This window comes from Ciconia boyciana, chromosome 6 (assembly GCF_034638445.1).
Source record: "Ciconia boyciana chromosome 6, ASM3463844v1, whole genome shotgun sequence".
Taxonomy (NCBI): Eukaryota; Metazoa; Chordata; class Aves; order Ciconiiformes; family Ciconiidae; genus Ciconia; species Ciconia boyciana.
In genome coordinates, this window is record NC_132939.1 from 4340513 (window position 1) to 4355311 (window position 14799).

Below are 14799 nucleotides of genomic sequence, written 5' to 3' on the forward strand. Positions count from 1 at the left end.
AAACCCTTCTGGCTAAAAATTTCTGAAGATAATTCAGCCTGAGGCAGACACCCAACGCAACATGGAAAAATTTAGTTTGAAAAGCTACTTTGACAAAGCTGTGAACAGCTGAAAATAGGGCTTTAGGACTGTAAGTGCCTGGCAGCCTTAGTAATAGATGCTGTTGCTGGCCCTGCCTGTACTGAGAGTCAAAGGGCCACCCTATAAGGTCACCCACTTTGGTGACAATCAAGCATAAACCAACTGCATTTTATGGAGTGAGCCTGCGTTCCTGCTAACATAACCGAGACAAGACTTCTGCCATTTAATTGTCCAGTAATTTGATGCCTACACGAATGCTGATAGAGAGATCCTAACAACACTTTTCCGTTCTCTAGGGCTGTGCCACAGAATACGAACATGGGTAGCAGTGCTGGTTACAAGATTTCCCCTGAGCCTCTGTTTATGATGTGGCAGTTCATTGTAAACAGTTGGTGGACAAGCCACTGGGCCCCAAGCTGTTCAGATTCCTTCTGCGAGAGTCAAAGTAATTGTAGCCCTACTTGTGTCTTCAGCTTCTCCACTCTGAAGTTTGCTGTAATGGACCTGCCTAAAGTAATTAGACCACCTGTTGCATCGCCAGATCCATTTAAGGGAGCCCTACTGCAGTTTGGTTTACATGGTTTGACAGTAATTGTTTAAGTGGATGCCATTATAATGGCACTGCAAAAAAAAAAATTGTAGAATTATTTTAATCAATAAATATAATTACATGCTCATCAGACCATGAACTTATCTGTAATTAGTTCTCCATACCATAAAGCAGTCCCTAACACCAACTTTTTGCACGTTACAGGATGTCGGACAGAAGTGGTATTTGCTGATTACAGGATATTTACAACCAATTGAGCTTTTACAGCTCAGAAAGATTTTGAGCCCTGGCCAAAAAAAACAAGTATCAGTTGTGGAACTTGAAAATGGCTATTTGGTTTGGGAGCAAATTTGGTTATACTGGTAGCATCGGTACCAGGAAAACAGTCACCATAAATTAACACAGTCCTAACGTACACCAACGCAAATGGCATTTAGCGACTTCAGTTACTTAAACAGCTAAATCCATCATTTTTCTTTCAGAACTACACAAGATTGAGCAGCTTAAAGTGGGAAGGTCTGTTACCATAAGATATTAAAATATTAACATTCCTATATGAAAATATAGGTGCACACACATGCCTATACACACATCCACACACATATCTGTATGCGCTTACTGCCAAGTGTGTATAGCCAGTGTTGATAAACTCTCTACAACATTTACAAACTGACCTTAATATCACCTGTAAAGCAGACCTCCACTGTAACACTGATCTTACGGAGGAGGAAATTCAGGCATGGTAAGTTATGATAACCTTCCTAAGGTAGTCACAAAATAATTAATAGTACTTACATACTGACTCCTATACTTTTGTTCAAATCACTGGCTAAAACCAAAACAAAGCATAATCCTATAAATGTAAGAAACATACAGTTATAATATCACAGAAACAGTTCTGCATTGATACATCATACAGTTCTGTTTTTGTTTTATATGTATAAATGCAAAGGTATTTTATATATATATACACACACTTTATATATACATACACACACACTACTAGATAAACAAAAAAATCAAGAAATCATTTCACACAAAGGAAAATTTTTATGAGTAACAGTGGAATATTCGAGTTTTTTAACTGCACTACAAGTGGCTTATAAGCTTCTGTAATTACACCTGCTTTTAGTAGTGCCTCAACAGGTCAATGTTTGTTGTTGGTTACAACGGTACTGCAGTATCAAACAGAGTGCGAGACAAAATCTGTAGTTAAGTCTGTTAGCAGAGTCACAAAAGTTTGATTTTCCAAATATAAATCAGAACAGAATCTAACCCCACCTTAGAGGTTCTCTGGGATAATGTCTTAAAGCAAAATGTGGGTTTTCTTCCCAGTAGATTCCGTGGTAATTTTGGTCACTGTTTAGTGTATTAATGATATAAATTAATAAATGCATACAGAATATATTTCTATGTAGTGGATTTTAATCTATGTATATACAATATAATCAATTTTACATTAGTAAGGATTTTAATATCATCACAGTATTTAGCTATTATTCTTTCTATTTTTTTACATATACCTTTGTTTCATGTCTTGAAAGGGGGTCCACACTGCAATCTTCATTCACACTCTCCACAGCTCAAAATTGCCATTAAACACATGCTTTTTTTTTTAAATACATCCTTAAACGCAAACAAAATCAGTGGGGCATAAATATCTTCTGAAATACCTAAAGGAAATTGAATTAATTTTAAAAGACTCCAAAGTGGTTTCCAGTCAAGCCCATTCAAATCCCATTGAAATATGGGCTTCAAGATGGATCTTAAACAAGCTACAAGTACTTGACACGAAACACTTATTCCCCCAAAATTTTTTCTTCTGCTGCACTCTGTCCAGAAGAGTTTTTTCAGGATACTCCAGAAAGCACAAAGCAGGGCCAAACGCACCACTTGCAGTGAAAAATAACTTTGACCTTCATTGTGACTACTTCAGATAGAAGGTAGGTCAGAAGCTGGCTCCAGATGAGCTCCCTCCAAATCAACAGAAAAATTCTGGTTTGAATTCTGACTCTACACACCAACTCTTGGGAATAACAGGGATGCTGCTTATCAGCACCGGAGACTCCCCACACTCCAGATGAGTTGGCCTCACTTTTTGGAGGGCAGAGAGAAGCCCCCTCCAGCTGTTACAGACCCTCAAGGAATGTTCCCAAAACCATCTCTATTCTTTGCTATGTGAGAGTGGGGCCCAGGCATACCCCAGGGATGTGGTTGCTCAGTGTAGCAGCTCACACGTACGACTGTAATGACTAGAGGGCAACACCAACCAAAGCACGGCCAGCCCAGCTGGTTCATCACCATGGCACAGTCCAGCAGAGACATGGCTTTGGGCCCAAGATTAGTCAAGACACAGTGACACAGACTAAAGCGAGTGGAGCCATATTTCTTTCAGCTCTAGATCTGGCATTCTCTCTCAGTTCAGACATCTCAGCACAGTGCTCCACAGGATCACACCAGGAAATATTAGTAGACATTTCCACATCATACCATGAGCGACTCTTAAAGGGCCTAGACTTTTACCTCCATCAAAAGAGAAAGGGCAAATGCCAATGGGAATAAAGAGGAAGATCCTCCTTTCCTTTATACTTTGCACTCTTTCAAGAGTGACAGCCCTGATTTTGTAATGACAGAATAAACAGGACAGCCTCCCATGTTGAAAAGGTCCTGCAGCACTGGATAAAAACAGTATGAATCCACAGAAATTAACCAAGATGCTATTAAAATTACTTTGAATGCATAAGGAGTTTAATAGGTAGCAAGATCCCAATGAATTCTTTAGTTAAGTTACATATTTTTTATTAAATTAATTAAAGGAGCCTCAAAACTTCCATGTTCTAATAAGCTCCTTAAGGTTCCAGCCAGTTTTACCTGTATAGGATATAGAGCAATATTATGCCAAACACTGGCCAGACCATTCTTATAATCAGAGTGAAATTCACATAACTCACATAAGATCCAAATCAAATTATTTAAATAGACAAATACCAGTGGAACCAGCCCACGGACAGACTGTTCCCCATATCTGCCCAGCACTGAGTTTTGGGACAGGGGTTGTCTAAAGGATAGATACCTACCATTCACTAATTCTACCAATCCGTAAGTTCACCCCGTACCAGCCTCTTTTTCCCCATAGTCAATAAGGCGAATGGTTATGACATCTCAGGCATGACGACGTTCTGATGATTCCCTACCGACTGTGCCACGGAGGTCAATGAAATTTCGGCCTGTGTAAGAGCATGGACCATAACAAGACCAAACCCTCTGATTTACATGGAAAACTTAAGATGCTGCTCTGCAGGGATAAAGAAATCAACACTGTGAATTCCATACCAGTGTCAGTTCCATATATCACCAAATGTTAAAGGCATTAACCCACAACTTCACATACACCATTTCTCATTACATCCACATCTTTAAAAAATTAATATGAATATGACACTGTCAAATACAATTTAAATATCAATAACAATTTATCTACAAATTTCGTTTTCCATACAACAGCTAAGAATAGTGATGATTAACTGAAAGAAGAAAAATGGATCATTGTGCCTATTTTTCCAGTTACTTATTATCAGAGGTATGTCTGCACATCAAGTAGACAACATTTCACTTTTCCTTTGTGGTCTGCTGGTTCTGAGGAACAAAGGAAAAAAAAGGGCAGAATCATCATTAAAACTAAGAACCACAGAAATGGACAAGGAGGTTAGTTACATCTACATTTAATTTGTTGTCATCTGGCTAGATTTCAAGTCAATGACATGCATCTTCAGGCATTGCAGGCTGTTTTTTGGATTGGTCATCCACCATAAATAAAATGGGAGGCTGAAATCAATTGACCTGACATTTACCCTGTTCCACAGCATAAACACATACCACCTCTCATGTCTGAATTTTAGGGACGCTTCAAAAGACAAAGCGATAAGGGCTGATTAACAGTTACTAATGAGACAAGCCTGTAGGAGTGTGTGAGTCACTAATGGGCCAGAAACTCCTTATGGGAATGCTGTGGCTTTTTACCTAGACCGAACTCTGATATCATGTGAGCTACCAAGAGATACAGAAGCCAGTTTATGAAGTGGCAACCCTCACTTTTACATGACACAGAAAATTATCAACCCAAAAAGGACCTTTTTTTTTTTTTTTTTTTTTTAAGGTGACTGGGCCAAGGACACTGCATGTCTCAGGCAAGGCAATACAATTTTCCCACTTTTACTGGAGAAAAACTGAGTTCTTAAAAGGAGGTATTAAATTGAGTCGTACATGCAGTAAGATTTGTAGATGTTTGACTTAGTATAACATCCGTTTGAAAGCAGACGGTTCACTTGGAACCACTTATTTCGTTTTGCAAAATGAGTTAACCAAAACATCCTAAGTCACTATGGCCTGGGTGTCCTTTGGTGTCCTAGTAAGCTCCTTATTAAAGGCTAGAAATGAAGGTACTTTGCAGGGCTTTCGAGTCATGCTGTCGTGTGCCCCCACCCCTCAGTGCTGCTGAAGCACAGCTAGAGTCCTTCAGACAATCTCTGCAGCACAGATCTGTTTTTCATGGAACAGATTACTTCAGTGGTGTCCAGCTCGTTCTGGTACACAGATATATCGCTCGCTAAGAAATGTGAACGTTCAGCAGGTTATAGTCAGTTAAAATCATTCGGTCAGTTGCAGATCTGACTGACCAGGAGAAACCACAAGGAATTTGGTATCAAATCAGCCAATCAGGTGAAAAATCTACTCCTGCAAGTCCACAGCATGGCACGTGGATACTGAGCTGGACCAGTAAGCTTTAGCTTCATTCAGGCACAATCAGTTGTTGCATCCAGGCAGGCTGTGCAGCTGACATCTTAACGTACAGACCAGCAGTTCGGCCAGCAGGCAGCACGCCATCATATTTCACGTAGCAGGACTGGGCCACTGGCAGTCTTGGACTGCCCAGCAATAGGATTCCTTCCAGCTTGTCCAGATCATTTAATTGGCAAAAGTCCACAAGTCTGCTCCCAGCAACAAATTCATGCTCGAGTCTGATAGGAAGTCATTTGACTCAATCAGTTGTCCTTTTTTTTCCCTTCTGTCAGCATGAGGCTTTCTGAAGAATCTTCGCTCACTTGTAGTCTCAACAGGTCATTTCTCTCTCATCAGATCCCAAAGTAAAATCTGCTCTAGCTCCATTTACCTTATCCACTTCTCCCCATTGTTAATTCAAATCTGAACAAGCCTTTTGAAGTCTCTTAGTCTTTTTTTCTTGTGTCAGGAAACCTTCGGGACAGTTTATAATCTATATAAGCACTAAGACAGGACCACAAAATGAATCGTATTAATATAATTACAACCAGTAAAATCATCAAGAGGACCGATTCCATATTTAAGCTAGAATAATGAGGCAATGTGAAAAAAATACTCTGGGAGATCTAATTATATAATGCAGTATTCAGTTCTGCGTGGCCAGCCCAGCAATTCCTGTAACATTCCAGTCAAAGTGATCTCACTAGCATGTGAGAGAAGAGTCCAGCTGACAGATTTGGGACATGTAACGTACTATTTAGTCAAGAGGCCCCATGTGCTATTCATAAAGAATTAGCAACTCTTATATTGACAATGACAGTATTGTCAGAAGACCTTTGGAAGGGGGAAAAAAAACCTCCATAAACTCCGTCTCTGTGAAGTTGGACTTTTTTTTTTTTTTTGCCCCTTTTTTCCAATGCTGATGTAATCTCCAAACATCTCCAGCAGCAGCTGCTCAGCGAAACCAGGCACCTTCTCCCTAGTCCCTTTCAGCAGCACACGCAGCACTTTCCAGCTCCCTCAAGACAATCAGGGCCTTTCTTTCACCAATTAGCTATCACTTCAAGAGCCCCGCGCTGTCCAACGAGCTCTTAAGAATGGTCTTTGCAGGAAACAACACTGGAGGAGCTTTTTTTCCCCTAGACAAATTAAAAGGGGAAGAAGGGAAGGGGGGTGGGGGGGAGAGAAAAAAAGCACAACAAAACAAATCAGAACACAGAAGCTGTCCAAAATGCATCGCTCATTTAGCACATCGACAAATGCAGAAATGTCCTCAAGAGCCAATGCTAGAGCAAGGCACACACAAAAAATGCTCCTACTTCTTTAGGAGATAGTTTGTTTAGTCAAATATGTTAAACAGGTTTCATAGAAAGGAGGGCTCTTGTTAGAGCAAGTCTCTGAGCTATACAAACTAAAAGGGAAAGAAACTCCTGGAAGATTATGTTCTGTTTCCTTATTTGGCTCTCCAAATGTAAAGCAGCATTATTTGAAGTAGACATTATAGGAAAGAACTCGGTTTAGCTCACTTTAAATATAGATGGATTGATGAAATGAGTAATTACTGGAACTGCTAAGATCTTTTTGAACTTACTCAACTAGCAAGCTCCTTTCCCCAGAAACTGGGCTTTCCATCTAAAAAGAAATTAAAACCCGATTCAGAGACATAAAGCTCTGTGAATTTTACATTCTTTTTCTTTTAAAATCAGGGAATAGGTACAGTAATACCTTGAGGTCCCCATTGATGCCAAGTCCCCATTAGACCAAGTACAAACTCTAGGACCCAGTTCAAGAAGAAAACAAGGAACTTTTATAGATGTTTAAGTAATACCTTGCCTGGGCCTGGACTTCAGCAACTGGACCTGAACAAGTAGAGTTGTGAAGGCAAAAATGTGAAGGATCAGCAGTAGGTGAAATGACTTGGACAAGGTCCAAGCAACAGTATAGTGTCAGGACTGCTTCCCTGATTTTCAAAACTGCATTAAACTAAGTGGCATACCAAAATACTGAGTGTCAGTATTCTCTTACAGTACTATTTTCTGGTCAAATTTGTCCTGATTAGGGTGACCTCACGAGAATCAACACATCGCCTTCTACAAGGACAACACAAATACATTTACATTACAATTAAAAAGAAAATAGTCTGTTCCCTTTTATTGACTATGTATCAGAAGCAAAGCTCCAGGCTTTGTAAATAGTTAAATGGCATGGCAAAGCAAATACTTTAAGAGGTTTCAGGAGTTTGTTCGCACTAATGGGTGCTCTTTACTACAGGGATTTTTTAATGGAGTTGGAAAGTGTCAGAACTGATCAGATTGCTTAAAAAGGAAAGAAAGTCTGATGTATTACCCTATGTGCATTTATGAAGGAATGTGAATCAACTCGAATACCTCTGCACAGGAAGGCTCAACCAAAGGATGAGTACACACAATCAGGATTAAGAAGGAATCTTTGTGGAGGTGCGCTGAACAATGAGTGTCTTTTTATACCTACAGACTTCAAAAGATGCTGAGTTTAAAGGGACTACTCCTTTCAACTAGCAAAGATTTTGCTGAAAAAATGCAGCAGGTTGGAGACAACAAATATATATACATACATATGTTACTAGGGCCACCTCCAGTTAAACGAAAAAGGATGAAAGGGACCCAAAAGGTCTATCAGCTTGCCCTAAAGCAAGATCAACTATGCCATTCCTGACAGCTGTTTCTCTAACCTGTTTTCTTAAGAGACCTACATCCACACAGATGTGAAGAAAGGAATCTTCATCTCATCTGAAAGGGATTTAAGCAGGAAAAACAGTTTGACAAATTGTTCAGTGGCTCTATCTGCTACAAAACCACCCCTGTAAGCCCACAGCCAGGGGCTCTACATTACATACTTACTCGGGCAACTGGCTCATTTTGTAGCTGTAAAGTAATTTATTGGTTGAGGCAATGGTATCTGCCTTTTTTCAGAAAAGCACATATCTGTATACCTGTCTCCTCTGGATGGATGCGATCGCTATACCTGAAAGTGTATCTTCTGTGACAACCATCTTCCTTTATCCTGGTGCAATCCTGCTGTCCATACCCTAGCAGGATTGCTGAAAACCACCAGCAGGATTTTACCAATTTCAATATTAGCTGATGGGTCTGTCATGTAATACAGCACATCCTATGCCTTGGCCATCAGCTCCAGTTTAAGCTATTAGTGGTGAAAAGCCCAGTGGTTATTTAAGGGCACATGAGGAATGAATTGGTGGTTCATTCCAGTGCCAAGTGAACAGGTGCCTCCTCCTCGGGCTCACAAGTGGTTCTCAGCTATGCCGTCTCCAGCGTTCCCCGAGAGGTGTCAAAGCCGGAACAGAAACCACACAACCCTCGCGCCTGGCGCTGGGCTCTGCTTGGGACAAGCTGACAAAGCCGGGTAAGCTTCCACGACGGCTGCCTGGTCAATAGCAGTTCTATGGCTCCACATGCCACGGCTGTCAGCTTGGCACTCTTCATAGGTACTACATTTATTCACACAAAGGAATACTGCGTTTCAGTTGCTGAAGATGGAAGGGTAGTGCTTTCCTGCTTAGATTTCACTTCTTAGGGCAGATTTCCTCCCACAGAAAATTAATGGGCACAGCATAAGCAAGGCGAATCTGCGTGCCAGATGAAAGCATTGTGTAGCTAGATTTTAGAAAATGCAGTTTAACATGGATAGCTGTTCCTCCCTCCTTTGCAGAATATTTTGAGACTGAGGAAAAGCACTATGTAAAGCCTATATATTGATAATTATTGTTTGGATTTTCAGAAATATACTTTTTCCACACAACAGATGTTCCTAATGCCTGGCACCATTTTTAATGATTTGCCTTTTCAAAGAATGTATGCCGTATCACACATAAAAGCATCCCCTCCGCTCAGAGTTTATTTCGTTAAAATCATTTTTCAACTAATCATGTCTCTAGAGAACAACAGCATGATCGAACAGTATTCCTGAGGGGTGATATTTTATTACTATCATATGTTTTAATCACATAACCAACATTATTACCCTCTTCTGCTACAAATATTTATTAAAATCCTCTAATTTCAAACTATTTCCAGGACAAATTCCATATTTTGCTTTTAAATTATCACGTATTTAATTGTCCTGGTAATCAGTGCCCACTAAAGGGTAGTTTAGCAAAAAAAAAAAAAAAGTACGTAATATGCATTCTTGTTGACCTTTAAAATGTAAGGCAACAGATTTCACATCTAATTTTCCAGTTCCAATCATAAAGCAATCTATCTCCTAAAATATCACTACATTCCTAAAATTTTAAAATATCAAGTGAATTTGCAAGCAACAAAGCAGACAATACAAGAATAATCATAAAACATCCACTGTTATCATCAGTTTGAAATACACCCCAAACCATAAATAAATTAGAATTAAAAAATAGGATATTTGACTTACTGTATTTACCACCCATTCAAAAGTCGGGATATCTACAAAAGAAAACGGCAAAGAGTTGCAGGTGTCGGCATGGCTAACAAGAAGTTCCCAGTTCATTGTTAAGAAAAAAAGAAAAATTCAAGACCAGCACTTATCTCTCAGAATCATGTGCCTTCTATAGTTATCAGAGTCAAAATTGCACCTTGCTCCAGTTTACATACGTGAAATCTCCTGAACAAGCATTCTACGTCGCACTGAAAACAAAATACCACTTAAAAAGAGCCAGATAAAGGTATTCATAGCTTTAGAGGACAAAATCTGACTTTCAAAGTCAATTCCTGCTTCACATAACTTGTGATAATATGCACATATCAAGATCATTCAATGTTGCATTGAGTCAAAGGAAAGCAAACACCTGCCCCACTGGTTTTCTACTGGAAAATCCCCAGCAAACATACTCCTCCCACTACAGTCAGTTCGATATGCCCATTTCCATGATCAAGAAAAACAAGGACAGAAATAAGATACTTCATTTATTACATATTTCTTCTCTTTAGAATAACTTCAGTGTCGATAAAACCAGAAGGCATTTGTAAAACTCTAGCTCATCCTCAAAGGCCTCACAGTCAAACCGGAGATTTAAAAGCAAAAAAAGAGCACAGATCGTAAGAAAAACAATAATGAAAATGAGGGAAAAGGACTAGGAGGAAATGAAACAAAAACTTATAAATCAGTCTTCAAAGTGATTACCTGAACAGATCTGTATTTTAAAAAAGACTTGATGAAACCTTCGCAGTTATGGAGCTGTCACTCCATTATCACCTCCGCATGCTGCTGTATGCTGCAATGCTCAGCAGTAGACATCTTGCTTCCTTTTCATTTATAGGAATTTCTTCTTAGGATTGTGATCAGAACATGATCTAGAAATAGCAGAATAGACCATGTATATGCCATGATATTTAATCACATCAATTAATTAAAAGATTAGTAATAGACAAAACGTCCACCTAATGGTGAACAAACATAAAAATACAAAAATATTCAGTCACTCAAAGGAAAAAAGCCTAGCATAAATATTTAGAATTTATGTTACAAAGTTAAGAATAGCTTGTTATCAAGCAATTATTATGTACATTTCCCTCTTTAGTGGTCAGAGACCCTACGCAAGTTGCTAAGCCTTCACACTCAGATGTGTAATTTTTTTGTTGGAAAGAATCTATGGATTTTTGCAGAGAAAATTAAGGAATTATCACTGAATTCAACCAGACATAATGGATCTATCCCTAAACCATTCTTTCTCAGTGCTCTCCTTTCATCAGTGGATTTTTTTATTTTATTTTCACTTAATTCATAAAATTCACATCAATCTAGCAGAGAATTGTATTATGATTATTTTTGACAAAACAGTGTTTCAACTGAAATGCCAGTTTTTCAAAGCCAGAAATCTGGCAAAACATGCTCCAGCTTTGACAAAATATTAGCCAAGAGCTGCTTTTCAGATCCATAAAATTCAAGATCAGAACAAAACAGAAAGATAGATCGAGCTCTTCAAAACTTTATACAGTCAAGGCACTCATGCATAAAACCACAATTTGAGTCTTTTGACGAGTGCTGTGGCCACCTATCTTTGTGTTATTCCTGAGTCTCTTGTGACTTAAAAACTTTGCTTCCTTCTCCCTGTGTACAAAACCAGATTGGGACCTTAAGAAATGTCATAGGATGGAAAACCCAGTTCCCTCTAGCCTGTAACTACTTGTCTTTGGCAGATTAAGCCCTTAGGGAAGGGGGCTGCTACATGCTACGTTTCTTCTAGTTTTACTTGGACAATGCTCCTCCTGTGCTCTACCAAAAAGAGATCAGATCAAAACCTGCCTCTGGTTTACAATTAAATTTGGGTTTCCTAGTCATCATTTGTTTTAATAGCATAAGTCAGTATTGATAGAAATGAACAATGACACAACTGCAATTTCTATACAAGGTGGGATGTGACAAACTTAACTACTAAATAAAAGTTCAAGTAAAGCGTAAAGTTTCTAAAACTTACCATAGGCAAAATGTGCTTTGGCAAACTACAGATCACGGAAAGAACTCGAAGGTGATATCACACCACCCATAAAATGCAATTATTGAAAAAAACCTGTTATCCTTTATAAGTAATGGAAGGTAAATATTTCACATGCTGCATTGACACAGCCCCAAACCTTATTTTTCTATTTAAAAATGAAATTACATTATCAGAAAGGTATATTTGAAATATTTCTTATAAAGGTTTACTTGGAAATTAACAGGATTTTGGAAACTTAGAAGATAGATAATCAAAAATTTGATTGCATTCATCAAGGTCTTTATTAAATACATGTGTAACTAGAAAAATCTTCTTAAGTTTATTTAAAGCCATGTGAATAATAATGAATTATCAGATCTAGCATTATCATACTAAATTTAAAAAATATATATATATATGGTGTGGGATTGCGTGGCTTAGGCTTTGTCTCCTTAATGGTTTGCTTTCTTAAGTCTCATTCTTGATGGCCACAGAACACTAGGTTTACAATAAACACAGGCTGATCTGACTATCTCTTATTTTGGAAGTTTCCATATTCCAGCCTGAACTTTGCATCAGAGGCTTTGTGGCCAGACCCGAGTCGGGCATTCAGCAAACTATATCATGTTTTGAACGAGTTTTTCATTCTACTAACAGGTTATCCTGCTTATTTTTAAAGTCTCTTTGCAGACAAAAAGAAGGGGAGCTGGGGCAAAGAAGGAAAGAAAAGAGTCCATTTGAAAAAATTACACTGCTAGATTACAAGAGTTGAAAGCTGGTATGTAACTTTGCTCCGGGTGATCAAACTGCTAATCAGGAATGCTGTCGGGAACAGAATGGAATTCCAAATAAATTAGCCATGTCCAAGAAGCTGATACAACACAGGATTAAGGCTCACAAAGAAAACAAATTTATTCAGCCTACTTTATCGGAATTCTTAATAATGTGTACTAGTTTTTCTCATCGCAGTCTGAGCTCTTCCACTGGAACAGTGTGGAGAAGGAAAAATGAGTCACACTTCATAAATCTCCTACTTGTACAGACACCTAAAAATGTTATATAGAGCAAGACACACAATACCACTATATATAAATACATATGCACATCACAGTTAGAGTAGAAACATGCATATTTATTTCCAAGGCACCTGACCAAAGAAAAGACACTACACACTTCTGAAAATCTACAAAGCTGAAGAAAAAGGTTAGAACTGCATTGATGTCCACACCAAAATGAGCTTCAATACCATAGTATATAAACCACTGAATTAAATAACCAACTACGAAAATAAATCTCTCTCCTGTATGACCATGCCATGCATCACATTTTTTATCAAGTACAAAAAGAAAAATTCTTATGTCCACACACTGCAGCGAGGAATACTGTGGCTGAGGTACTGTCTGCAACTCAAATTCATATTCTATTTTTGCTTCTGACAGCATCCCAGAGAAACTTTTCAGAATAGTTTATGCCAAAATCACAGGAACATTAAAATACATGTTTAAGTTTTTGCGTTTCCTTGAATCAGGATTTTAATCTTTATCAGACTGTTTTTCCCCATCTATGAAACAGATATGATAATCGGCTCTTATCTATACAGTCGACTGAAGACAGAACTAGGTTTTTTAAGCATTTTTGTAAAAAACTTTTTAAAAAAGGAGATAAAGTACTCACGAAAAGTACTTCAAGCAGAATCTAGGCATGTATAGCAAAATTGTCCTGCGAGGGAAGTGCATATATCATCTTGGCTTCTGAAAAAAATAAATAAATCACAAACATATTCTAATTTCAAGCCATTGTCTAGTACACTTATTCACTGGAAAATACAAGACTGATTATGGTACCAGTTGCATTTACATGACTCTGCCATATTACCTTGAGAATCCGTGCCGGTGCATGCATGGATTTCCTGTAATAAAATTCATCAAGCAAACCACAAGTTGAGTGTGAGTGGTAGGGATTCATTTGTCTGGTGGTTCCCAGACATGGCAGTGCCCTGCTTTCCAGATGACCAAGCTGCACCAGCAATTTGATATACATGGTTAGTGTTAGGTATTTTCTAAAGACTTTTTGTCCCAGGTATGGGGGACTCCCCGTAAGACACCATTTGTGCCCCCTCCCCTTCCCATAATGAAACAAATTAAATGCTATTTACTATTATCCCTGTATCTAGTATCTTATTCAAGCGCAAAAGCGCACATTTCTACCAACTGTGACTTAGTGTAAGATTTTTTTGTCAAGCATTTTTTCCTCCCTGTAAGAAGCTACTTGCACAAATATGGAAAGAAAAGCATATATCCTCAAATCACCTTCTCTGGAAACGCATCTCCAGAAGGTGAGGGTCAAATGATGCAAGCTATTGCTGCACCATCAAGACGTGTGACTGGAAGGGTTCTGTCTACACCCCAATGCCTCCATTAGAGGCACATAAATAACCATTTGATTTGAGCAAAATGTCTTAGGGGAAATATAAACTATATTGTTTTCTCAGGAAAATAAACCAAGAGAGCAACAAGCACAACCAAAACTTTTCATAAAGCCCAAGGAAAAGTGTTGATTTTAATTTTCAAAAGGGTCTCTTTAAATAGGAAACAGATTTGTATTATTAACTACTGAAATAAATGTTTTGATTGAGGGGACAGCAGAAAAGACATTTTTCAGCTAAAACAATTTGCTAGAGCTTTGGTACACATTCTTAAATAGCTTCAAACCATTTGAGACAACAATCATGGCAAACGAACTACTGGTCTAAAAAAAAAAAAGTTGCCCTGTTCTACCTTGATCTGCCAAACAGTGCTGTATATAGTTTATATTAATGGACAATTCATGTGCTCAAGCTAAGAACACGTGCAAGCACTTGCAGAATTGGGGTGGATTTCTAAATTTCCAGAATACAGACATTGGATTTCTGAGTGAAGAAAGGAGGATGATTGCTGGCAAC

General features: G+C 38.4%; 1 protein-coding gene across 1 annotated transcript; it reads right to left on the reverse strand.

Moving 5' to 3' along the window:
* Positions 1 to 4255: 4255 nt before the first annotated feature.
* Positions 4256 to 5988, reverse strand: SMIM38 (small integral membrane protein 38). The gene has a single exon (XM_072865215.1). It carries the CDS (start codon positions 5986 to 5988, stop codon positions 5857 to 5859), a length of 132 nt encoding a protein of 43 aa, XP_072721316.1. The 3' UTR covers positions 4256 to 5856.
* Positions 5989 to 14799: the final 8811 nt, after the last annotated feature.